Source organism: Tachyglossus aculeatus, chromosome 3, assembly GCF_015852505.1.
Source record: "Tachyglossus aculeatus isolate mTacAcu1 chromosome 3, mTacAcu1.pri, whole genome shotgun sequence".
NCBI classification, from domain to species: domain Eukaryota; kingdom Metazoa; phylum Chordata; class Mammalia; order Monotremata; family Tachyglossidae; genus Tachyglossus; species Tachyglossus aculeatus.
The window spans coordinates 70,845,411-70,872,799 of record NC_052068.1 but is presented as its reverse complement, the minus strand read 5'-3'; the positions used below and the strand labels follow the sequence as shown (position 1 = coordinate 70,872,799).

Here is a 27,389-nt window from a genome sequence, read left to right as displayed (position 1 = left end):
TAAGTAGAATGAAAAACACCTAACAGCACCTCAGGATTCAGACAATCATGAGGCTTTCGGGAAGCTGTGTTATAATATGTAAATCAAGTTAAAGAACATATGCAGCAAGTGTTGGCCTGTCAAAGAGCAAGAGATCCCTAGCCGTACAGAGTGCCACAAATATAAAAAACTTTTACTACTTTAATGGTCTTTTTAAAGTGCCAACAATGTGCCAGACATTGCATTAAGTGTGGGGCTATATACAAACTAATCAGGTTAGACACAGTCCCTATCCCACCTGGGGCTCACGGGCTTAATCCCCACTTTACAGATGAGGGAACTGAGGCACAGAGAAGTTCAGTGGCTTTCTCAAGTTCAAATAAAAGATACGTGGTAGAACTGAGATTAGACTCCCAGTCCCATGCCCTTTCCACTAGGCCACGTTGCTAATAGGCTGTTAAATTGTCCTGCACATGCTAACACAACCCCCCTGAAGCATGCATGAAATTGAATCTAGCCTTATCAGAGATGCGGAGTGAATCCCGAAGAGATGGCAAGAACATTTCAATATTCACCCCAACGCAGCCTCTACCATTGAAGATGAGGCCCTTGAAAACATAGAAACCCCGTCGCATGCAAAGATATGACACTTGTCCCAAGTCGGACAAGGCTTGAGAAGGAAAGAACTCAATTAGGGGTGAGGAGCCTTATTCCTTAAGTGTGCAGGTTAATTTATTTTTCGGCCTCTGTTCCCCATTAGGTAGGTCAGATGGGATTGAACTCCTTGTCTTCCCTCCCAAACCTTGTCCTCTCCCTGACTTTCCCATCTCTGTTGACGGCACTACCATCCTTCCCGTCTCACAAGCCCGCAACCTTGGTGTCATCCTCGACTCCTCTCTCTCATTCACCCCTCACATCCAATCCATCACCAAAACCTGCCGGTCTCAGCTCCGCAACATTGCCAAGACCCGCCCTTTCCTCTCCATCCATACTGCTACCCTGCTCATTCAAGCTCTCATCCTATCCCGTCTGGACTACTGCATCAGCCTCCTCTCTGATCTCCCATCCTCGTGTCTCTCTCCACTTCAATCCATACTTCACGCTGCTGCCCGGATTATCTTTGTCCAGAAACGCTCTGGGCATATTACTCCCCTCCTCAAAAATCTCCAGTGGCTACCAATCAATCTGCGCATCAGGCAGAAACTCCTCACCCTGGGCTTCAAGGCTGTCCATCCCCTCGCCCCCTCCTACCTCACCTCCCTTCTCTCCTTCTCCAGCCCAGCCCGCACCCTCCACTCCTCCGCCGCTAATCTCCTCACCGTACCTCGCTCTCGCCTGTCCCGCCATCGACCCCCGGCCCACGTCATCCCCCGGGCCTGGAATGCCCTCCCTCTGCCCATCCGCCAAGCTAGCTCTCTTCCTCCCTTCAAGGCTCTGCTGAGAGCACACCTCCTCCAGGAGGCCTTCCCAGACTGAGCCCCTTCCTTCCTCTCCCCCTCGTCCCCCTCTCCATCCCCCCGTCTTACCTCCTTCCCTTCCCCACAGCACCTGTATATATGTATATATGGTTGTACATATTTATTACTCTATTTATTTATTTATTTATTTATTTTACTTGTACATTTCTATCCTACTTATTTTATTTTGTTGGTATGTTTGGTTCTGTTCTCTGTCTCCCCCTTTTAGACTGTGAGCCCACTGTTGGGTAGGGATTGTCTCTATGTGATGCCAATTTGTACTTCCCAAGCGCTTAGTACAGTGCTCTGCACATAGTAAGCGCTCAATAAATACGATTGATTGATTGATTGATTGATAAATACCATTGATGGATTGATTAATAAATCTTTTTAATTGAATTACAACCTTCTAGTTGTTCTACAACCGTAGAGATTCTGTCGTCTCTTTGTACTTTCTTGTATCATCAATAGATTGTGCATGATGAGGCTGGAAGAAAACAGACTCTACGTAGGAGGAGTTGGATCCCTCCATGATTTCCCTCTTTACATCACTTTAGGACTTTTGAACTCACTCTATCCTTTGTACATTATACACGGTATTTCATAGTATACTCTTTGGGCCCTTCTTCCTCCTAATGGAAAATTATTTTATGGTGGTATCCCCTCAAAAACTCTGCCCACCGCAGATGTTCAATATATACTACCGATTGATTGATAATGTATCCAAGGTGAGAAAGGGATGGGTCCCATCCTATGATCTTGTGTCTATCCCAACATTTGGCACAGTGTTTGGTCTAATAAGAAGCAGCGTGGCTCAGTGGAAAAGAGCCTGGGCTTTGGAGTCAGAGGTCATGGGTTCAAACCCCGGCTCCGCCAATTGTCAGCTGTGTGACTTTGGGCAAGTCACTTCGCTTCTCTGTGCCCCAGTTACCTCATCTGTAAAATGGGGACTAAGACTGTGAGCCCCAAGTGGGACAACCTGATCACCTTGTAACCTCCCCAGCGCTTAGAACAGTGCTTTGCACATAGTAAGTGATTAATAAATGCCATCATCATTATTATTATTAACAAGTGCCTAATTAGTGCCATAATACAGGAATGCCAAGTCCCGGAGAAACAGAGTCCTGTACAGGCAACGCTTACAGCCTTTTTTAAACGGTGTTTGTTAAGTGCTTACTCAGTGCCAGGCGCTGTACAAAATGCTAAGGTAAATGCAAGCTGATAAGGTTAGACACGGTCCCTGTCTTACATGGGACCCATAGACTTAAGACTATCATTTTACAGATGAGGGCTCTGAGGCATGGAAGTGAAATGACTTACCCAAGGTCACACAGCTGACAAGTGGGGGAGCTGGAATTAGAACCCAGGTCTTTCTGACTCTTCGGCCAGTGGTCTAGCCGCCAGGTCGTGTTGCTTCCCTTGCTCCGGCCTATTCCTTTGGTGACTAGTTGGCCATCTGGATCTGGTGGGAGGTTGATTACCAACTTGCCCCCGCTTTTCTTCCTCCCCAGGCTTCGACTTCAAGACCTGCAACGTGTTAGTGGCACTGGAGCAGCAGTCCCCAGATATTGCCCAAGGGGTTTACCTGTACAGAAACGAGGAGGATGTTGGTGCTGGGGATCAGGTAAGGAATCATTATTTACTCTCCTACTTAGACTGGAAGCCTCGTGAGGGACAGGGACTGTGTCCAACTTAATAATAATAATTCTGGTATTTGTTAAGCACTTACTAATTGCCGGGCACTGTACTACGTGCTGTGGTGGATATTCCTTCATTCATTCAATCGTATTTATTGAGCGCTTACTGTGTGCAGAGCACTGAACTAAGTGTTTGGGAAGTACAAGTCGGCAACATATAGAGAGGGTCCCTACCCAACAATGGGTTCACAGTCTAGAAGGGGATATAAGGACAGCAGGTTGGACAAAGGCCCGTGTCCCACTTGGTACTCACAGTCTCAATCCCCATTTTACAGATGAGGTAACTGAGTTATGGAGAAGTGAAGAGATTTGCTCAAGGTCACACAGCAGGGTGGGAAATTGGGTGAATGTTGGACGACTAAGGTGTTTATGTGCAATTTATTGGCACTTTTAAGCATCCTAAAGGCAGGGCTGACAGCCAGAACTACATTCTTACCTCTCTGCAATCCTTAAGCACAAGGTCTGAAGCAGAGTTGAGGACAGTTTGGTTGCTAGCTCTGACTACTCCACTCATAAAAGGCTTGGTCTGTGAAGTTCCCTAAGCCTCAGCTGTCAACTATCATTTCAGGTTTTTTCTTACATGCCCAGTACCAATGAGACTGCTGCTGATTAGATTTCAAGTACTTTTGGGTGGTAGGAATCATAAGGCTATATAATTGCTAAGTCCCAGTGAGATAACAGATGTGAAATAAGAGAAAAATCTCATATTCACACTTCTTACACACTGAAATGACATATTATTCCTCACAAATGAACAAGAAAGTAGAAAGAAATGACAGCTGAATCAATCTATGCTCTGGGCATGTCACTCCCCTCCTCAAAAATCTCCAGTGGTTGCCTGTCAACCTACGAATCAAGCAAAACCGCCTCACTCTCGGCTTCAAGTCTCTCCATCACCTCACCCCCTCCTACCTCACCTGCCTTCTCTCCTTCTTCAGCCCAGCCCACACCCTCCGCTCCTCTGACTCTAACCTCCTCACTGTACCTCGTTCTCGCCTGTCCCGCCGTCCTTCCCTGGCCTGGAATGCCCTCCCTCCACACATCCGCCAAGCTAGCTCTCTTCCTCCCTTCAAAGCCCCACTGAGAGCTCACCTCCTCCAGAAGGCCTTCCCAGATTGAGCCCCCTTCTTCCTCCCCTCCTCCCCATCCCCCTGCCCTACCTCCTTCCCCTCCCCACAACACTTGTATATATTTGTACAGATTTATTACTCTATTTATTTTACTTGTACATATTTACTACTCTATATTTTATTAATGTTGTGCATATAGCTATAATTCTATTTATTCTGACTGCTCTGACACCTGTCTACATGTTTTGTTGTCTGTCTCCCCCTTCTAGACTGTGAGCCCGTTGTTGGGAAGGGACCATCTACATGTTGCTGACCTGTACTTCCCAAGCGCTTAGCATATTGCTCTGCACACAGTAAGCACTCAATAAATACGATTGAATGAATGAATGAATCTATCTGGGTCTGACACATGGAGTTTTACTTAAAATCAACCTGAGTAAACAGAACGCAATTGAGTTGCAGGCTCTGGCTTGGTCTCCTGGGCAAGTTAAGTATGGGAAGTGCCATTCAGTTGTAGGTTAGGCTAATAGCTATTTCATTCACTCATTGAATCTCATTTATTAAGCACATACTGTATGCAAAGCACTGTACTAAGCGTGTGGGAGAGTACAATGCAACAATAGACAGACACCTTCCCTGTCCACAACAAACTCTGGCTGTATGATTTGGTTCCATGCATTTGCCAAGGTTAAACACATTAAACAGAGTCAAGGGCTTGAGTATTTTTCCGATTTTGGCGTTCACCATATCACAGGCTACATTGTCCCCAGCACTCTTTTCCTTTTGATGTTTCAGACCCCTTATGTGTTTGAGGGGAAAATACTGTAAGAACAGATCTGTAAGAACAGATAACCGCTTAGTACAGTGCTCTGCACACAGTAAGCGCTCAATAAATATGATTGATTGATTGATCCACCCAGCCCAGTATTTGGCTTCCAAGAGTAGCAGCAAGATATTTGGAGGAAATTCCATGATGCCCATCCTCATGTTTTTGGTTTGAACCATCTAACATACCCAACTTTCCCACTGAGGGACATTTGTCCTGGTGTTTATCAAAATCCCTCCCAGACCTGCTGCTCATTTCCACCTTCTGGGGAACAGATTCATTAGTGGAAAGAGCACAGGCTTTGGAGTCCAAGGTCACAGGTTCCAATTCCGGCTCCGCCAATTCTCAGCTGTGTAACTTTGGGCAAGTCACTTAACTTCTCTGTGCCTTAGTTCCCTCATCTGTAAAATGGGGATTTAGACTGCGAGCTCCCTGTGAGACAACTTGATCACCTTGTAACCTCCCCAGCGCTTAGAGCAGTGCTTTGCACATAGTAAGTGCTTAATAAACGACATCATTATTATTCATTTATTCAATCATATTTATTGAGCGCTTACTGTGTGCAGAGCACTGTACTAAGTGCTTGGGAAGTAGAAATCGGCAACCCATAGAGACAGTCCCTACCAACAATGGGCTCACAGTCGCTTTACCAACATTTCATGAAGATGTGGTCTTTGTTGCTGACTTGTACTTCCCAAGCGCTTAGTACAGTGCTCTGCACACAGTAAGCACTCAATAAATACGATTGATTGATTGATTGGTTGTAGTATCTGACCTTGGTTCAGAAACAGACCCCCCATTTTATAATACTGTTTCTATGAGAAAAATCATCCCAACTCGGAGTGTTTTGACTCAAGATGTGCTTTTCAGGAAACAGTTGCGTTGCAAGTCCGAGGACTACCTGTCTCCCCACCTTCATGGCATTTCTGCACATAGCAAGCACTCAATAAATATCATTGATTCATTGATTCCCACCCAGAAGAGATTAGTTAGTGTCAGCTGCACACTTGGAGATTTCACTCTACCCAGTCAATCACATTGTTTTTTCAGTTAATCATAATTGTTGAGCACTTACTGTGTGCACAGCAATGTACTATGCGCTTGGGAGAGTACAATATAAAGGAGTTGGTAGACATGTTCTCTGCTCACATTGAGCTTATATTCTAGAGGATGAGCTTACAGTCTAGATGACGTATGAAGATGTCAAACAAAATCAATCTTAGCACTGACTCAAGGAGATCGCCCTCACTTACATTTCTCATTCATTCAGTCATTCATTCAATCGTATTTATTGATTGCTTACTGTGTGTGGAGCACTGTATTAAGCACTTGAGAGAGCACTATATAACAATAAACAGACACTTTTCTTGCCCACAGTGAGTTTATGGTCTATCTGGAAATGTGACCATTTAACCCCACCCTTTGTTCATTTTTCTTTTGGTCAATCTTCTTCCATAAACAAACTGTTTATTCATTCATTCAGTCAGTCATATTTATTGAGCACTTACTGTGTGCAGAGCACTGTACTAAGCGCTTGGAATCAATCAATCGTATTTATTGAGCGCTTACTGTGTGCAGAGCACTGTACTAAGCGCTTGGGAAGTACAAGTTGGCAACATATAGAGACAGTCCCTACCCAACAGTGGGCTCACAGTCTAAAAGAAAGTGCAGTACAAGTCGGCAACATATAGAGACAGTCCCTACCCAACAACGGGCTCACAATCTAGAAGGGGGAGGCAGACAACAAAACAAAACATGTGGTCAGTTGTCAAACCATCACTCCATCTCTATGATTACTAAGGTACTTTAAAAGCCTTTTGAAAATAGAAATCTCCTCTATTCCACTGCTTATTGCCTTATTCAAAGACCCCAGAAGTTTAGCGAGGCACAGTGCTCCCATACAAAAATCGTGTTGTCTTTCCCACAACAAGATGGGTTTCTCCAAGTGCCCCCAATCCTAAACTGAATGATCGGTTTCTGTGAATTTGCCGGGTTTTTCTAGAATGATCTCTGAAACTCTTTTTATAGATGGGAATTACCCTGGCAACTCTCTGGAACTCTTTTTATAGGCGGGAGTTACTCTGGCAACCTTCCTGGCTTCCAGGACCGGAGCAATTTGTCACGGTCGGTTCCATACTCTTACCAGAATGCTCAGCTGGATGCCATTCAGTCCTGGTGATTGGTTTACAGCTAGTATATTACTTTGGTCGAACCACATCCTGTGAGGTCACCGCAATACGATTCAGTTCCACAGATCTGTTTGCTTCGCAGAGCAACTCGAGTATGGAACATGTTGAATATGTTGCCAACTTGTACCTCCCAAGCGCTTAGTACAGTGCTCTGCACGCAGTAAGCGCTCAATAAATACGATTGATTGATTGATTGATTAAACATCTTTGAGCCCGCTGTTGGGCAGGGACCGTCTCTATATGTTGCCAACTTGTACTTCCCAAGCGCTTAGTACAGTGCTCTGCACACAGTAAGTGCTCAATAAATATGACTGAACGAATGAATGAATCTTCCTTTGTCCTAGAACCTCCCATTTTTTCTCTGAGTGTCCCTTACTATGTTGATCATCAAGGCGTTCCATGATTTCCTAAGCTGGGTTCCAGTTTTGGGTACAACTGAAGAACCTCTGTTATTTATTAATTTTTTTAATAGTATTTGTTAAGTGCTCACTATGTCCAGGCACTCTCCTAAGCGCTAGGGTAGATACAAGATAATCAGACTTTTTTTCGTGGTATTTGTTAAGCAGTTTCTATACGCGAGGCACTGCGGTAGATACAAGCTAATCAATCAATGGTGTTTATCAATCAATGGTATTTATTGAGCGCTTACTATGTGCAGAGGACTGTACTAAGTGCTCGGGAGAGTATAATACAACAGAATTAGCAGACATGTTCCCTGTCCATAACGAGTGTACAGTCTAGAGGACAAGCAAACAGTCAAGAGGTTGGGCACAGTATGTATTCACGTGGGGCTCACAGTCTTAATCCCCATTTTACAGATGAGGTAACCGAGGCAAATGGTAGAGCCAGGATTAGAACCCAGACCCTTCTGAGTCCCAGGCCCATGCTCTATTCACTAATCCACACTGCTTCCGTTGTGAGGCTCACCAAACTCCTTTTCGGCCACCTTATTTCCCGTTTACTATTTTTTCTGACTGCCACTCATGGAATATGAGCTTTTCTGTTCATCTCATTCACTTAGTACTGTGCTCTGCACCATAGTAAATGCTAAATAAATATAATTAATTGATTTATATATTAGATAATCAGATGGGCCATAGTCCTTGTCTTACACAGGACTCAATCTAAAAGCAGGGAGAGCAGGAATCTTATCCCTATTTTACCATGAGGAAACAGAGGCGCAGAGAAGTTAAGTGACTTTCCCAAGGCCACAGAGCAGGCCAGAGGCGGAGCTGGGCCTAGAACTCGGAGTTCCCGACTCCTGGTCCCATGTTCTCCCCGCTAAGCCGCACAGTCTCCCAGTTCTCCTACACTGAGGTTGTGTTGTGTACTTGCAGAACCCTGCGTTAAAAGGAAGATTGCAGTGCTCACCCCACTTCTGCGCTGCACAAATGTTCACTCTGCTGACTCCAGGCAGATGCCTTGTCAGAAGAACATTTCCTAATTCTGCTGTGGTGTTCTAGCTAAAATCTGCAGGGAAAAGTTGATTTTTGCGTTTTGCTTTTCTTTTTTACAGTATTCGTTAAACCTTTACTATGTGCCAGGCACTGTACTAAGCACTCGGGTAGATGCATGCTAAATAGGTTGGACACAATCCATGGGCTCACACAACCCACATTTGTACAGATGAGGTAACAGAGGCTCAGAGAAGTGACTTGCTTAAGATTACACAGCAGATTTGTGGTGGAGCCAGAATAAGAACCAAAGTCCTCTGACTCCTGAGTCCACACTCTATCCATTAGGCGACTTCGCTTCCCAGGTTCCTGCTTTCTGGGAAGGGACCTGTGTGTTCTCTTGGAGAACTCCACCTCACGATTTGGTTCAGGGGTGGGAACCTCAACCATGACAATTAGCCAAATCATCAGAGGAAAATGACAGTTGCCAGCTACAGAGCAGAGGAGTCCTCAAAACCTCGCTTATTGCGCTTAATGGGGTTGGTCCGTTCATTAAAATGGCGATTCTCCCCTCCGGCAGGGTTTGATGTTCGGCTACGCCACGGATGAGACGGAGGAATGCATGCCCCTCACGATCATTCTCGCTCACAAGCTCAATGCCCGGCTGGCCGAACTGAGACGCTCTGGGGTCCTTCCCTGGCTGAGGCCTGATTCCAAAACTCAGGTAATTCCCTTCCTTGGCCCCGGTTGAGAAAACACAAACCGCTCAAGTTCTCTTCAGCTGTAGCTTTTGAAATCTTTCATTCCAAATGGACCCCATACCACTCCCAGAAACCTGAGGGAATTTAGTTTTAGAGGAGCGCCGTAAGCCGCTTGTGGGCAGGGATCGCATCTAGTAACTCTATTGTATCATTTCTCCCCAAGCACTTAGTACAGTGCTCTGCACCCAGAAAGTGCTCAATAAATACCACTGATTGATTGATCCAGTTCCAGGCATTTTATCCTTCGTCGTGCCTTACCTGGAAACCACAGACTGCAAGACTCCCCAGAAATGTTTGCATTTTCTATTCCAAGAGCCCTACACCTGCCAGATGTGCGGGTTCAAGTTCAGGCTTTATTTTTTTGGATCTTGCTTCTCTTCCTCAATATCTACACACTTCAGGGGGCCCAACCACAGTGATAATCACAAAGCCTTGTCTTTCGGTTGGTCTTACATTTGAAAAATTTTTACTAAGCTACCCCATTCATCCTCTCATCATGGCATTTAAGTAATCTCCACATTTTATACATGGATGAATTGAAGCCAAGACCTGGTCTAAATGTAAGAAATGCAGTTTCTCATCCCTACACCATCGTTATTACCAGTAAAGGCAAAGTCATACAAATCTTAAAGGGTTATAAAGTGCAAGCTCTTCATGGGCAGGGATCACATCTACCAATTCATTCATTCACTCAATCACATTTATTGAGCACTTACTATATAGAGAACAATGTACTAAACCCTTGGGAGAATATAACAATAAACAGACACATACCCTACCCACAGTGAGCTTACAGTCTAGAGACTGTATTCTATTTTACCAATTCTATTCTTCTTTCCCAAGCACTTAGTACAATACTCTGCATATAGTTAGCATTCAATAAATACCACTGATGGATTGGTTGGAAAGTGTTTTGGGACACTTGTCAAATCCATTTCCCAGTGAGGTTCAAGCATTCTGCCTTTTCCTTTTTGTCGCCTGCTTTGTAGAGAGCATTCTGCTTCTTCAATCATCAAAACATCTGTTACTACCTGCAGGTTCTCTTCTATGAAACTGGCATGCAAACAGCACACTGTTTCTCTGATTAATCCCTGAAAAACAGTTTTCAATGTCAGTCATCCCAACGCAACTACTAATTTTTCAGGCTAGCCTATTTATTACAAATGAGTGAGGCTACAGATGGTCTGGCAGGGATGGTGGGGGTGGCCTCCAGGCTTCTGGAGGGGCTGGTGGATCAGTCAGTCGTATTCGATGAGCACTTATTGTATGCAGAACACTGTATTAATAATAATAATAATAATAATGGTATTTATTAAGTGCTTACTATGTGCAAAGCACTGTTCTAAGTGCTGGGAGGGTTACAAGGCGATCAGGTTGTCCCACATGGGGTTCACAATCTTAATCCTCATTTTACTGATGAGGTAACTGAGGCACAAGAAGTTAAGTGACTTGCCCAAAGTCACACAGCTGACAAGGGGCGGAGCTGGGATTTGAACCCATGACCTCTGATTTCAAAGTCCCTGCTCTTTCCACTGAGCCACTTGCCAGAGTGCAAAATTGGCTTAGGGAAAAGAGTAGAAGAAGGACCTGTCTTCTAATCGTGGCTCAGCCATTTGTCTGCTATGTGACCTTGGGGAAGTCACTTCACTTCGCTGTGCCTCAGTTCCCTCATCTGTAAAATGGGGATGAAGACTGTGAGCCCCATGTGGGAAAGGGACTGTGTCCAACCTGATTACCTTGTGTCTACCCTGGCACTTAGAACTGTGTTTGGCTCATAGTAAGCACTTAACTACCATTATTATTATTATTATTATTATTATTACTATTAGAGCTTTGGCCTGTGCCCATGCTGCTTGGGAAGGGGCACATTTGGAAATGCCGAGGTGCGGCTGCTGTTGAAAGGGAATAAGTCTGGAATTTCTTGACTTGTACAACAGCACGGCATAGCAAAGAGCATGGGTCTGAGCGTCCAGACCTGGGTTTAATCTCTGCTCTGTCAATTTCTTGCTGTGTGCTTTGTGCAATTCACTGAACTTCTCTGTGCCTCAGTTTCCTCACTGTAAAATGAGGATTAAATACCTGTTCTTTCTCCTACTTAGCCTGTACACTCTTTGTGGGACAGGGACTGTATCCAACCTGATGAAGTGCTCAACAAATTTAATGATGATATGATGATGATGATAATAATAATGATGGTGTTGGTTAAGCACTTATTATGTGACAAGCATTCTAAGCCCTGGGAAGATACAATCTAATCAGGTTGGACATAGTCCCTGTTCCCCACGGGACTCACAATTTTAATCCCCATTTTACAGGTGAGGTAACTGAAGCACAGAGAAGTTAAGTGACTTGCCCAAGCTCACACAGCAGACAAGTGGCAGAACTGGCAGTAGAACCCAGGTTCTTCTGACTCTCAAGCCCAGGCTCTGTCCACTAAGCCATGCCTTAGTGGACAGACTTGCCAACTTGTACTTCCCAAGCGCTTAGTACAGTGCTCTGCACACAGTAAGCGCTCAATAAATACGATTGATGATGATGATGCCTCTTCACTAGGCCGTGCTGCTAACAACAACAATGAGTGAAATCCTGGCTGGAGTTTGCATCAGAAGAGCTAGTTAGCAAATTTTTAGAGAGAGGGGGGAATGTAAAGACAATTGTTTTTTTTTTATTGTCCCTTGAAACTGACACGGAAATGTTTCCTGGCTTCTAACTTTTTCCTTGTACTTGGAATGACCTGTCTCCACTTGGTGGATGATGCTGTGGTGGGGAAATTGGAAGGTGATTCACAGAAAGGGAAATCTTAGAATATGGGCCGTGCCAGATTCAGGGGAAGCAGTAGTATGCCTAGATAGAAAAGCATTCTCTTTCTGGTTCTGCAGGGTAAAATGAAATATGGTAATAATAATATTCACTAAACACTGTACTAAGCACTGTGACCATTAGGTTGAGAAGCAGCGTGGCTCAGTGGAAAGATCCCAGGCTTGGGTGTCAGAGGTCATGGGTTCTAATCCCGCTCCGCTACTTGTCAGCTGTGTGACTTTGGGCAAGTCACTTAACTTCTCTGTGCCTCAGTTTCCTCATCTGTAAAATGGGGATTCAGACTATGAGCCCCACGTGGGACAACCTTGATTACCTTGTATCCCCCCCAGCGCTTAGAACAGTGTTTGGCACATAGCAAGCGCTTAACAAATACCAACATCATCATTATTATTATTATTAGGTCCTACTTGGGGTTCACAGTCTCAGTAGGAGGGAAAGTAGGTATTGAATCCTCATTTTGTAGATGAGGATTTTGTACATATTTATTTGTAACTAAAACTTTGTACATATTTATTACTCTATTTATTTTATTTGTACATATCTATTATGTTTATTTTATTTTGTTTATATGTTTGGTTTCGTTCTCTGTCTCCCCCTTCTAGACTGTGAGCCCACTGTTGGGTAGGGACTGTCTCTATATGTTGCCAACTTGTACTTCCCAAGCGCTTAGTACAGTGCTCTCTACACAGTAAGCGCTCAATAAATACAATTGATTGATTGATTGAGGCCCAGAGAAGTTGAATAACTTACAGATTCAGCAGACAAGCAGCACAACTGAGATTAGAACCCAGGTCTTCTGATTTCTGAAGTGTTCTTTCCACTAGACCACACTGCTTGTGGGAATATCCCTGGGTAGAGAGAGCACAGGCATTGATCTAAATGTTAGTGTCCTGGAGGGCTCTTGAATGGCTCAGTACATTCATCCTATCATACTTGTTTCCTTTCCCTGCCTAATTTCCACCATGGGCTTTTCCTGGACTATTGAACTTGGCCCCAGTGTAGGGTCTGTAGCCACATGACACTTGAAAGAGAAGCCATGTTCCCTGGGATTTATCCTTCAGAGGATTAGGGATTTAGCCATGGGAGCAACTGGAAGAACGGACAGTTCTCAAGACATCTTCTAATCCTAGTACCTGCCACACTGTTTCTCCTGGGATTTATCCTTCAAAGGATTAGGGATTTAGACACGGGAGCAACAGGAAGAATGGACAGTTCTCAAGACACCTTCTAATCCTAGTACCTGACACACTGTTTCTAAGGGATTTTTTCTTCTTTCAAAGACATTTTTATTCCAATCAGGATGATTCCCTCATCAGAACAGCCTCAGCTGTTTCACAGATAGGCAGGTGTTATAAATAATATAATAATAATTATTATTATGGCATTTGTTGTTAACATTGACTATGTGTCAAGCACTGTCCTAAGAGCTGGGGTAGTACAAGTTTTTCAGGTTGGACACAGTCCCTTTCCCACATGGGACTCACAAGGTAGGAGAGAGAACATTTTACAGGTGAGGATATTGAGGCTCAGAAAAGATAAGTGACTTGGCCAAGGTCAAACAGCAAGCAGTTGGCAGAGCCAGGATTAGACCCCAGGTCTTCGGATTCCCAGGCCCGTTTTCTTTCCACTAGGCCACATTTCTCCAGTCGATTGCTGTGGCTGATCGGCTTCTTCTTGTTTGGATTCCTCATCTGTAAAATGGGGATTATGACTGTGAGCCCCACGTGGGACAGGGACTGTGTCCAATCTGATTAACATGTATCTAACCCAGAGCTTAGAGCAGTACTTGACACATAGTACGTACTTAACAAATACCATTATTAGTAATTACGTCAGCGAGGAGGCTGATGCAGCTGCAGTCAAGGCAGGATAAGATAAGGGCTTGGATCAACATGGTAGCAGTTTGGATGGACAGACAGGGGAGGACTGTAGCTGTGTTGTGTAGTTGTGTTCCCCATTATAGATGAGGAAACTGAGTCTATCCATCAGTCATATTTATTGAGTGGTTACTGTGTGCAGAGCACTATATTAAGCTCTTGGAAGATGCAATCAATATAACAGAGTTGGGAGACATGTTCCCTGCCCACAACGAGTTTACAGCCCAGAGGGGGAGAAAGACGTGAATATAAATGAATAAATTATGGAAATGTAAATAACTGCTGTGTGGCTGAGGAAGAGGTGAATAAAGAGTACCAGTCCAAGGAAGGGCAAGAGCAGAAGGGAGTGGGAGGAAAGGAAATGAGAGCTTAGTCGGAGAAGGCCTCTTGGAAGAGGTGTGCTTTTAATAAGGTCTTGAAGGTGGGAAGACTGAACATCTGTTGGATATGAAGAGGGAGGCCATTCCAGGCCAGAGGCAAGATGAGGGCAAGAGGTCAATGGCAAGATAGGTAGAGTGAGTAGGTTGACATCAGAAGGGTGAAGTATGCAGACTGGGTTTTAGTAGGAAATCAGAGAGGTAAGGTAGGAGGGGGCAAGATGATTGAATGCTTTAAAGTCTATGATAAGGAGGTTTGTTTGATGCGGTGGCGGATGGGCAACCGCTGGAGGTTCTTGAGGAATGGGGAATATGGACTGAACATTTTCATAGAAAAATGATCCTGTCAGCAGAGTGAAGTATGGACTGGAGTAGGGAGAGATAGGAGGCAGGGAAGTCAGCCAGGAGACTGATGCAGTAATCAAGGCGGGATGAGGATAAATCAATCAATACTATTTATCGAGTGTTTACTTAGTGCAGAGCACTGTACTGACAGCTTGAATTAACATGGTAGCCATTTGGATGGAAGAATAGAAAAGTTAAATGACTTTCCCGTGATCACATACAACTGGCAAGAGGTGGAGGCGGGATTGGAACCCAGTTCCCCTGACTCCCAGGACCTGCTCTTTCCACTAGGCCTGCAGACAAGAGAATAACTGAGTTGCCTCTCTCCCCATCTAGGTGACTGTTCAGTATTCACAAGATAATGGAGCGGTCATTCCCGTGCGGGTCCACACGATTGTGGTCTCAGTGCAGCACAACGAAGACATTACTCTTGAGGAAATGCGCAAAGCCTTGAAGGAACATGTGATCCAAGCTGTTGTCCCTTCCAAATACTTGGACAATAACACCATTTATCACTTGCAGCCTAGTGGACGATTTGTCATCGGAGGGCCACAGGTAATTTCCTCACATCTATTTCCTTTGGCATCGTTACTTTAAATTTTTTTTTGAGTGGCATTTGTTACTTGCTTACTGTACACCAAGCACTGTATTAAGCGTTGGGGTGGATACAAGTTAATCAGGTTGGACACGGCCCCACGTGGAGCTCGCGGTCTTAATTAATTCCCATTTTACAGATGAGGTAAGTGAGGCACAGAGAAGTGAAGTAACTTGCCAAGGTCATGGAGAAGACAAGCAGCAGAACCCAATTTAGACTCCAGCTACCGATTTACAGGTCCGTGCTCTATCCACTAGGCCATGCTGCTTCTCATTTCCCACTGCACTACTCCACATATTTTTTTTCCATTATAATCATGCTCAGACTCTTCTGTCACATATTTTTTTTTTCATTATAATCATGCTCAGACTCTTCTGTCCACATCATGGGATTTTATGACTGGACACTGAAAACCAAGGCATAGGTGATTTCTCTGACAGTGATAATTATTATCATTATTATTATCATTGCTATCAATAATAACGATGATAATGGTGGCATTTGTTTAGCACTGTACTAAGCACTGGGGTAGATACAAGGTATTAGTGGTAGATATAGTCCCTGTCCCAACCAGGGTTCACATTCTAAGGTATGAAGGAGAAGTGTTGAATCCCCATTTTATTGATGAGGAAATTCATGGATGCCAGAGATACAGTGAGAGTGAAGATTTGGGTTCAGTAGGTAAAAAATAAGAGTAAGTTGGTTGTTACCCATGAAAGGTTTGATTGACATTTCATTTATAGGCAAATCCCTACCAATCAACCAATTAATAAGTGCTATGTATTGAGCACCTATTGTGTGCAGAACACTGTACTAAGTCCTTAGGAGACTACCACAGAAACAACCAAATAATTCTTCAATTTCCTTTTCATTTTATTTACCCCTCACTTTTTTTCTTAGAAGGAAACGATGTAGCTTAACAGACTGACCTCAAACTCATTTTACTTATGTAGAAAATCAATTTCCTATTGCCTTAAACTAATTTTCATAGAGTAATGCTTAAGTATAGTACACACTCTGTATTTCTATTGTTCTTAAGGATCAGAATTCCCCCCACGCCGCCCCTCAAATTTCCATCCTCCTTCAACACCTCCATACTCAAGATCTCACACTCCACCCATCCCAGGCCATTTCACCTCACCTGGATTCCCTGGGTTAGTCAATCAATTATATTTATTGAGCACTTAATTGTGTGCAGAGCACAAGCACCAAGCGCATGTGAGAGTTCAGTAAAACAGAGTTGGTAGACACGTTCCCAGCCCCAACAAGCTTACAACAAGTCTAGAGGGGGAGACAGACATTAGTATAAATATATAAATTATGGTTATGAGCGTAAGTGCTGTGGGGCTGAGGGAGGGATGAATAAAGGGTGGAAATCCAAGTGCACGGGAGATGCAGAAGGGAGTAGGAGATGAGGAAATGAAGCATCCCTCATCTCCTGATGCAAAAGCACATCTTCTCAACCCCACTCTCTTCACCAACCTCAACTCCCTCACCTACCTTGCCACCCCATGGTTTCACTGCTTTAGCACCTCTCTAGTCTGCAGGCCTAGTGGAAAGAGCAGGGCCTGGGAGTTAGAGGAACTGGGTTCTAATCCTGCCTCTACCTCTTGCATGTTGTATGTAATCATGGGAAAGTCATTTAACTTTTCTATTCTTCCAGTTCAGTGCCATAGTCTGCTTCCTCCCCTCCTCCCATATCCTGCAGCCAGGCAGCTGGCAGAAATCCCGGCTCCAGCCTGCCTTCTCCCACTATAAACTCAAGCCCTCATGCTATAACTCATCCCAGCTCGCTGCTCGACGACACTACTATTTTTCTCCCAGTGACTCACACACCCACAATCCCACCTGCTATTCCAAACCTTCAACTCCCCCTGAAGCTCCTAGTCTACTGCCCGGCACCACCCTTCCTGCTCCCTAATGACCTTGTCCAACTACTTTATTGGTAAAAGTCATAGCCATCAGGCCTGAACGCTTCCAGATTTCTCCATCAACCCCCTAAAACACTCCACTTGTTCCTCATCTTCCCACTGTCACTAAATCCTGTCAGTTCAATCTTCACAACATCACTAAAAGATTCCCTTTCCTCTATATCCAAACTGCTATCACGTTAATCCAGCACTGATCCTATCTCACCTTGATTACTGTAGCAGCCTCCTTGCTGACCTCCCTGCCTCCTGTCTCTTCCCACTCCAGTCCATACTTCACTCTGCTGTCCTCCGGATCATTTTTCTACAAAAACGTTAAGTTCCCGTTTGCCCACTCCTCAATAGCCTCCAGTGGCTGCCCATCCAGCTCCGCATCAAACAGAAATACCTTACCATCAGGTTTAAAACAGTCAATCACCTTGCCCGCTCCTACCTCACTTTGCTACTCTCCTATACACAATCCACTCTATGCATTTTGCTCCTCCAATGTCAACCTACTCACTGTACCTCAATCTTATCAATCAATCAATCAATCGTATTTATTGAGCGCTTACTGTGTGCAGAGCACTGTACTAAGCACTTGGGAAGTACAAGTTGACAACATATAGAGACAGTCCCTACCCAACAGTGGGCTCACAGTCTAAAAGTCTAATCTTATCTATCTCACCACCGACCTCTCGCTCATGTCCTGCCTCTGTCCTGAAATGACTTCCCTCTTCAACAGACACTGTCCCAACCCTAATGCCTTACTGAAGGCACATGTCTTTTGAGATGCCTTCCCTGACTAAGCCCTCATTTCCTCTTCTCCCAATCCCTTCTGCAGCACTTGATATTCACCCCACCCTCAGCCCCACAGCACTTATGCACATATTCATATTTTAATGTCTGTCTCCCACTTCAAACTGTAAGCTCCTTGTGGGCAGGGAACATGCCTATTGCCTCTGCTATACTGTACTCTTCCAAGTGCTTAGCACAGTCCTCTGCACACAGAAAGTGCACAATAAATATGATTTATTAATTGATTGATCATTCTAAAGCATTTATTGGCCCACATCTCTCCTCAAAACCCTTCACTGGCTTCCCTTGTCTCTTGGCATCAAACGGAAGCTCCTCAGTCAGCTTCCAGGTGTGGGCAGGGATTGTCTCTCTTTATTGCTGAATTGTACTTTCCAGACACTTAGTACAGTGCTCTGCACACAGTAAGCATTCAATAAATACGATTGAAATCTAGCCTTACCTTAGCTATCTTCTAGCAACGCCTACTATTCCCCAACTCACTGTCCTCATTACTCCCAGGCCAACCTTCTAACAAAATCTTACTCTCGACTCTACAGTTGTATCCTTACTCATGCTGTTCCCAGTTTAAAACTCCCTCCCGCTCCACTTCAGACCACACCTCTCCCCACTTTTAAATACCTCCTAAAATCCCAACTTCTGTAACAAGCTTTCTGAATTAATTTTCCAGAGCTCTAAACCATTATTGTCCCTTCAGCCAACTGTAGGATTTATGAACTTATTTACACCCTCAGCATAGCAGCGAGGCCTAGTAGATAGAGCACAGGCCTGGGGCTCAGGACTTGTGTTCTAATACCAATTCCACTGCTTGTCTGCTGTGAGACCTTGAGCAAGTCACTTTGCTTCTCTGTGCCTCAGTTCCTTCATCTGTAAAATGGGACTATGAGCCACATGTGGGACAGGGACTGTATCCTACCTGATTACCTTGTATCTACTCTAGCACTTAGTACAGTGCCTGGAACATAGTAAGTGTTTAACAAATACCATTATTATTATTATTGTTGTGATTATTATTTATGTGTGTGTGAGAGAGAGCTCAATTAATTTTGAATGTGGAAGTTGCAAATATTTTTATTTTTGTCTCCCCCATTAGAATGTAAGTTCCTTTTGGGCAGGTGATGAATCACTTAGTAATTCTGTACCTCTCATGAGCCCAGTAGAGTGGGTGTTCAATAAATAATGCTACCACCACTACCACTACTATTCCTGGGCCAGAGACCAAGGTCTATACCAGCTATTATTGTTGGCTCAGACCATGATCGCACAGTCCAAAATGGCTGAAAAAAAACCCCAAAGATGACCCTTGTTCTTTCTCTCTGCAGGGTGATGCTGGGGTCACTGGCCGGAAGATCATCGTGGACACATATGGAGGCTGGGGAGCCCATGGGGGAGGTGCTTTTTCAGGGAAGGACTACACCAAAGTGGACCGTTCTGCTGCTTATGCAGCCCGCTGGGTGGCTAAATCCTTGGTGAAAGGAGGGCTGTGTCGCCGAGTTCTGGTTCAAGTGAGTTGGCTGATATGCTTCTGACCTTTCTACCCCTTTCCCTTCTTGAGATGGCTTTATCAACCTCCTTGTTGACCCCCAGCCTCCTGTCTCCCCCACTCCAGTTCACACTTCATCCTGCTGCCCGGATCATTTTTCTACAGAAACATTCAGGCCATGTTTCCCCTCTCCTCAAGAACCTCCAGTGGTTGCCCATCCACCTCCACATAAAACAGAAACTCCTCACCATTGGCTTCAAAGTACTCAATCATCTTGCCCCCTCCTACCTCACCTTGCTACTCCTCTACTATAACCCAGCCTGCAGACTTCGCTAAACTTCTCACTGTACCCCGATCTCATCTATCTCACCGACACCTCTCAACCACTTCTTGTCTCTGGCCTGGAACGACCTCCCTTCTTAAATCCGATAATGACTCTCTCCCTCTTCAAAGCCTTACTGAAGGCACATCTCTTCCAAGAGGCCTTCCCTAACTGAGCTCTCCTTTCCTCTTCTCTCACTTTCTCTATGTCGCCTTGACTTGCTCCCTTTATTCATCATTCAATCGTATTTGCTGAGTGCTTACTGTGTGCAGAGTGCTGTACTAAGTGCTTGGGAGAGTACAATATAACACTAAACAGACACATCCCATCCTAGTCCCACAGCACTTATGAACATAACTGTGATTTATTTATTTGTATTAATGTCTGTCTCCCCCTCTGGACTGCAAGCTCACTGTGGGCAGGGGATATGCCTGTTATATTCTCTCCTAAGTGCTTAGTACAGTGCTCAGCACACAGTAAGTGCTCAATAAATGAGATTGACTGAACTGACTGAACTCGCTGAAAGCCAGGGAAGGTATTGCCCAGGCTAGAGCTAGGATTCTACTCTTCTGAAGCATGTCTGAATTCCCTTGAATTTTGCGTCATTGTTTTCTGAGAAGTTCCAGTTGCCTTTCCTATTGATCTCCTTTATTCCCCACATTTTGCTTATGAGGTAGGGCAAGGAATAGTGTCAGTAAACCAATCAATCAATGTCCCTCCGTCACTTCAAACTCAACACGCCCAAAACAGCACTCCTTATTTTCCCATCCAAACCCTGTCTATCTCCCGTCTTTCCCATCACTGTAGACAACACCACTACCCTCCAGAAGGGCTATGAAGATGGGGAGAGCTGCGATTGATTGATTCACACTACTGTCCCCATTCTCATGGAGGAAACTGAGTCTGGGAGCCCAGGTGGTAGGATAACCTTGCTTAGCTAGACATCCCTTTGGAAGGCAGAGTAGTTCCTCAAGATTTTTACCTGACCCACTTAATAATAATTATGGTGCTTGTTACGCACTTACTATGTACCAAGCACTGTTCTAAGCACTGGGGTAGATACAAGGTAGTCAGGTCATCCCACTTGGGGCTCACAGTCCTAATCCCCATTTTACAGATGAGGTAACTGAAGCACAGAGAAATTAAGTGGCTTGCCCAAGGTCACACAGCAGACAAGTGGCAGAGCCAGGATTAGAACCCATGTCCTCTGACTCCCAAGCCCAGGCTCTTTCCACTAAACTACGATGCTTCCCAAGACTGGTGCTGAGAAATACAGTGATGAATCTGAGAGCTTCCTACTAAACCAACATGATCTCTTAAGCTTAATTTCACAATCCGTTCACCTTGGCATCACCCTCGACTCATCTCTCTCATTCAACCCACATATTCAATCTGTCACCAAATCCTGTCGGTTCAACCTTCACAACTTTGCCCCCGTCTCTGACATAGACAACCCACAGCCCGGGCTTAGAGAAGCATGGCTCAATGGAAATCAATCAATCAATCAATTGTATTTATTGAGCACTTACTGAGTGCAGAGCACTGTACTAAGCGCTTGAGAAGTACAAGTTGGCAACATCTAGAGACGGTCCCTACCCAACAGTGGGCTCACAGTCTAGAAGGGGGAGACAGGGCTTTGGAGTCAGAGTTCATTCATTCATTCATTCAATCGTACTTGTTGAGCGCTTAATGTGTGCAGAGCACTGGACTAAGTGCTTGGGAAGTGCAGCTTGACATCATCTAGAGATGGTCCCTACCCATCAGCGGGCTCACAGTCTAGAAGAAGCAGCGTGGCTCAGTGGAAAGAGCCCGGGCTTTGGAGTCAGAGGTCATGGGTTCAAATCCCAGCTCTGCCAATTTGTCAGCAGTGTGACTTCGGGCAAGTGACTTCACTACTCTGGGCCTCAGTGACCTCATCTGTCAAATGGGGATTAAGACTGTGAGCCCCCCGTGGGACAACCTGATCTTCTTGTAACCTCCCCAGTGCTTAGAACAGTGCTTTGCACATAGTAAGAGCTTAATAAATGCTATTATTATTATTATTATTATTATTATCGCTAAAATCTGCCCTTCCCTTTCCATCCAAACTGCTGTTAATCCAGACATTTATCCGATCCCTCCTTGACATCATCATCATCAATTGTATTTATTGAGCGCTTACTATGTGCAGAGCACTGTACTAAGCGCTTGGGAAGTACAAATTGGCAACATATAGAGACAGTCCCTACCCACCATTGGGCTCACAGTATTGACAACTACAAGAGCCTCCTTTCTGACCTCCCTGCCTCCTGTCTCTCCCCACTCTGGTCCATACTTTACTCTGCTGCCCAGATCATTTTTCTACACAACCATTCAGCCCGTTTTTCCCCTTTCCTTAAGAATCTCCAGTGGTTGCCTATCCACCTCCATACCAAAAGGAAACTCCTTACCAAAAGCTTTAAAGCACTCAATCACCTTGCTCCCTCCTATCTAGTCTCCCTGATTTCCTACTACAATCCAGCCCTCCCACTTTGCTCCTCTAATGCCAACCTATTCATTAGACCTTGATCTTGTCTCTCACCTCTGGCCTGGAACGCCCTCACTCTTCATAACTGACAGATATTTACCCTCTCCACCTTCAAGCTTTATTAAAATCAAATCTCCTCCAAGAGGCCTTCTCCAACTAAGCCCTCATTTTCTCTTCTCCCACTCCCATGTGTCACCTTGCACTTGGATTTTCACCCTTATTCACTCCCTCTCAGCCCCACAGCACTTATGCACATATCCATGATAAATACGATTGAATGAATTAATGAATTCATTTATATTAATGTCTGCAACACCAATTAGACTGTAACCTCATTGTGGGTAGGGGACGTATCTACCAACTCTGTTATATCGTACTCTCCCAAACATTAGTACAATGCTCTACACACAGTAAGGGCTCAATAAATACGATTGATTAATTTCCTTCTGAAGGTTTCTTACGCCATCGGTGTGGCTCATCCCCTATCCATTTCCCTGTTCACCTACGGAACCTCCAAAAAGACAGAGAAAGAGCTGCTGGATGTGGTGCACAAGAACTTTGACCTTCGTCCTGGGGTTATTGTCAGGTAAAAAGTCCCAAATTTAGGTGTTCTGGCCTCCTTTCTGATCAGTACAATAACTAGAGTGAGCGTGATTTGAGGAAAGATTGCTCCACCCCAACTTTTTGGGTCCAGAACAATCATTCATTTCGGGAGATGCTTGTCTTTAGGCAGAATGCAGGGGTGGAATGGTTGATCTAAGAATCCCTGTTCTAAAAAGAGGAACTAATGATATCTTTAGGGGAGCTCTCAACTCCTCGTCATTTTCAAAGTTATTCTTATTCCCCACAACTTGCATTCTTACAGATAATTTGGCTCCAAACCTTCTCGACTTCTATTAATAGTGCTACCTTTATTATGATTGTTGATCATCATCTGTTAAATATCGTTGTGAGCAGCAGGATTTATTACAGTTTGTTATCCAGGCTGTGTTAAAGGAGTTTTTAGACTGTGAGCCCACTGTTGGGTAGGGACTGTCTCTATATGTTGCCAATTTGTACTTCCCAAGCGCTTAGTACAGTGCTCTGCACATAGTAAGTGCTCAATAAATACGATTGATTGATTGATTGATTGAGTTGTAACTAGACCAGAGCCTTCTGCCTCAAGGGCAGGCTTGCCGGAGGTGGAGGTTCATTTTGCTTTCTTGCAAGAAATGCAGCCTTACCAGTGTCCCCTCTGCCCCAGGTCTATCGCTCAGAGAAGCAGTGTGGCTTAATGGAAAGAGCACGGCCTTGGGAGTCAGAGGTCGTGGGTTCTAATCCTACCTCTGCCACTTGTCAGCCGTGTGACCTTGGGCAAATCACTTCACTTCTCTGTGCCTCAGTTCCCTCATCTGTAAAATGGGGATTAAGACTGTGAGCCCCAAGTGGGACAACCTGATCACCTTGTACCTACCCCAGCGCTTAGAACAGTGCTTGGCACATAGTAAGTGCTTAACAAAAACGATAATTATTATTATTACTTATGTACAAAGCCATAATTCATTTTTATTTATATTGGCTGTCTCCCTCTAGACTGTAAGCTCATTGTGGGCAGGGGACGTGTTTACCAACTCTGTTATACTGTACTCGCCCAAATGCTTAGTACAGTGCTCTGCACAGTGTAAGTGCTCAATAAATACAATTGATTGATTATCACAGTCAGTTAATGGTATTTATTGAGTGCTTTCTGTGTCCTGAGCACTGTGCACACCCTGGGGGTGTGGAGTGGGATGATTACTGTTCCCGAAAGACATGCTGAAAGAAGCAGCATGGCCTAGTGGCTAGAGAATGGGCCTAGGATTCAGAAGGATCTGGGTTCTAACCCCAGCTTGCTACTTGTCTGCTGGGTGACCTTTGGCAAGTCACTTTACTTCTCTGAGCCTCAGTTCCCTTATCTGTAAAATGGGAATGAAGACTATGAGCAACCTGATTTGCTTGTACTCACCTTAGTACATTGCCTGGCACACAGTAAACAACAAACACCACAATTATTATTATTATTATTCTTAAGTTGCCCCACCCCAATCAGAAAAATAATAGTAATGAAAATAATTATAATAATGGCATTTACTATGCACTTTCTAATGTGTCATTCACTCTCCTAAGCACTGGGATAAGTACTAGAGAGTCATATCAGACCCAATCCCTCTCCCACATGGTGTAGGGAGACCAGGTATCGTCTTCCCATTTTAAAGATGAGGTAATTGAGAGACGGAGAGTTAAGTGACTTGGCCAAGGTCACCTAACAGGACTGTGACAGAGCTGGGATTAGACTCCAGGATTCTCGCCTCCTAGTCCTGAGGCTTTGCTCAGGGCTTAAAACAGAGATCAGTGTTTTGTAAAGTACTCAGCGCTTAGAACAGGGCTTTTCACACAGTAAGCATTTAACAAATATCATCATTATTATTATTATTATTGGCTAGGCTACCCTAACTGTCCCCCACAGTATTGGGGCCACTCTGGAGTGAGGGGCGGTGGGCTCCATCATGACTGCATACAGGCAGTGTGCCTAGGCTACCTAAGGTTAAGTGGGAGGAGAGAGGAAATCTTCTTTCCCCGCCCCTCCCTCACACACCTATTTTAATGGATTTAAACACTTAGCAGGTTTAAGCCTTTTAATGCTATCCATCCCTCCCAGGAGAACAGGGTCACTGTTTTCAATGCTGGGTTGTAATAGTAGTCATAGAAGTAATAGTGGTATTTATTAAGTGCTTACTTTGTTCAGAGAACTGTACCAATTAATCAATTGTATTTATTGGGTGTTTAGTGTGTGCAGAACACTGTGCTAAACACTCGGGAGAGTACACTATAACAAAGTTGGTAAACCCGTTTCTTACCCACAAGGACCTTACAGTTTAGCGGGGGAAGCACTTGGGGAAAAAACGTACAGGTTAAAATTAGACACAGTCCTTGGCCCCTAAGGAGCCCACAGACTAAGAAAAAATGGGAAAAATGGGGCCGTTATCATTCTAGAATAATCCTAATAATGAATTGTCTTTTCTTTTGTGGAATGCCAGGGATTTGGATTTAAAGAAACCCATTTACCAGAAGACAGCATGCTACGGCCACTTTGGAAGGGATGAATTCCCGTGGGAAATTCCCAAGGAACTCGTCTTATAACACCGGAAGGAGCCAGGCTTCGGGAATCTCCCGAGCCTCCGGTTGGCTGCTTTTTATCAAGCTCTTGGGATTTCAGAATATGCACAGAGGGATGACCCAATTCTCTTCATAGGAACTGGTTCACTTTCCAATGCAACGCCCTGCTTCCCCATCAAAGCCGTGCCGAGCTGAGCCTGCTCACGAGCCTGCACAGTGAGATCAAGTTACCATCAGGAGGCAAAATACAGTTCAATTTCTGTTGCTGCTTAGATCATATGCCTTTTTGAGGCATATTTTGATTTTCATTCATCTTTGACTCTGGGACAAGGTGGTCTTATGTTCAAAGGATTCTTAACCATATCATGAGGTCCTCTTACTGCTCAGGAGAAGATTCTGGGGCTAGCTTCTTAACTGGTGCTCATTACATCCCGGGCATATCTGAGCTCCCAGTTGATAAATGATAGGGTAGCGTAACCCTGTAGCCTCGGCTCTCTGAAACTCTACTCCTTGGATTGGGTATGTGTGCTGGCATATGCCCAGGATACCCTAAGTAGCTTGATGTTTCAGAGGTAGCCAGGAAGTCTTATCTGATCCAGCAATGAGCGTGCAACTTTCTCTCTCTCTCTCTATCTTTCTGTGTCTGTCTCTGTCTCTCTAAGTTCTGAATAGTCCCAAACAACGGCTCCACTTCACCCTAAGCTCTGAGTTCAGTTTTCAGGCAGCCGAAAGCCCCCTCGGTCTCTGTCCTTTCCAGAGGATGGGGTGTATATCGCTAGAATGTAAAGCTTTCATACTTGGGTCTTTTGAAATAGGACTATAGAAGATATCCCACTAGAGATTTGTGAGGTATTAATGCGGTACCGGTGTAGGCGGTGTCTAAATAGGGACAAGGGTCTGAGGAGAAAAAAAAGGAATATTTGTTCCATCTCAGGAATACTCGCCAAAGAGCTGAAGCTATCATCTTCTAATCAAGCACACCACAGTGGTATTTCCAGGAGGAATCCTTGCTGCTAAGCAAGCAGCAGACTTAGTCATTTGAACCGCCCTATTGGGAAACTGTGGGGTCCAATGCCCTAATTGCTTTGGGGTTCCCCATGAGGAAGCCTCCTTCCGCATGAAGAGGAGTCAACCAACTCTGAAAAAAGAAAGCGGGTTACTCACAGGAATGACTAATACCAGTGTGTGCACGTTACATGTGCAAAACCATTGAGCCACAAAACTGCCAAAGCACCTTCCACCTTTTGCTTGCTAGGTTGTGCTGCTGGGTTGAAAACACGATGCTGTTGACTCAAGTGAGCATTTCTTCCCTAAACCACAAAGCACATCAACTGATGAGCCCACTGAAAAGGCTACTCTTGATTTGGAACATTCAACCAAGATACACTAAATGACACAGTATGCCTTAGTTTTCTTTACAAGCTTCAGTGCGGAATAAGACTAAATCCCAACCCTCCAAAAGAACATCCCAATTTGAGTCCAGCTCCCTAATACAATTCAAGCGCTTAGTACAGTGCTCTGCACACAGTAAGTGCTCAATAAATACAATTGAATGAAATTCAGATCCACTTAAGATAATTTCAGTGTAAAATCCTGAGGATGGTGCCCTCTCCACTGCCAATTCTCCCACCTTCTGTTGCATCCATCTCTCTCCAGCTGCACTGTTATTGGGTATTTCCCTTCTTTTGCCATTGTCTTTGATGGGACCTTCTTTTTAAACCCTTCTTCCTGTCAACACGGCCTTTTCTTTGTGGTTTGGTCGTTGCTATCCCAGTGAATGACTGGGACAGGACTCTTTCTTCTAGGCAAGAGTTGTCTCTGAAATATCAAACA

General features: G+C 44.5%; 1 protein-coding gene across 1 annotated transcript in view; it reads left to right on the top strand.

The window, feature by feature from the left end:
- The window catches only part of MAT1A (methionine adenosyltransferase 1A), a 41,680-nt gene extending 15,929 nt beyond the window's left edge, over window positions 1-25,751 (top strand). Inside the window, exons 4-9 of the mRNA XM_038744296.1 lie at window positions 2,948-3,060; window positions 9,193-9,336; window positions 15,129-15,347; window positions 19,433-19,615; window positions 22,874-23,007; window positions 25,478-25,751. Of these exons, the coding sequence (XP_038600224.1) occupies window positions 2,948-3,060; window positions 9,193-9,336; window positions 15,129-15,347; window positions 19,433-19,615; window positions 22,874-23,007; window positions 25,478-25,580 (896 nt within the window). The 3' untranslated portion in view covers window positions 25,581-25,751. The remainder of the gene's footprint in view (window positions 1-2,947; window positions 3,061-9,192; window positions 9,337-15,128; window positions 15,348-19,432; window positions 19,616-22,873; window positions 23,008-25,477) is intronic.
- Window positions 25,752-27,389: the final 1,638 nt, after the last annotated feature.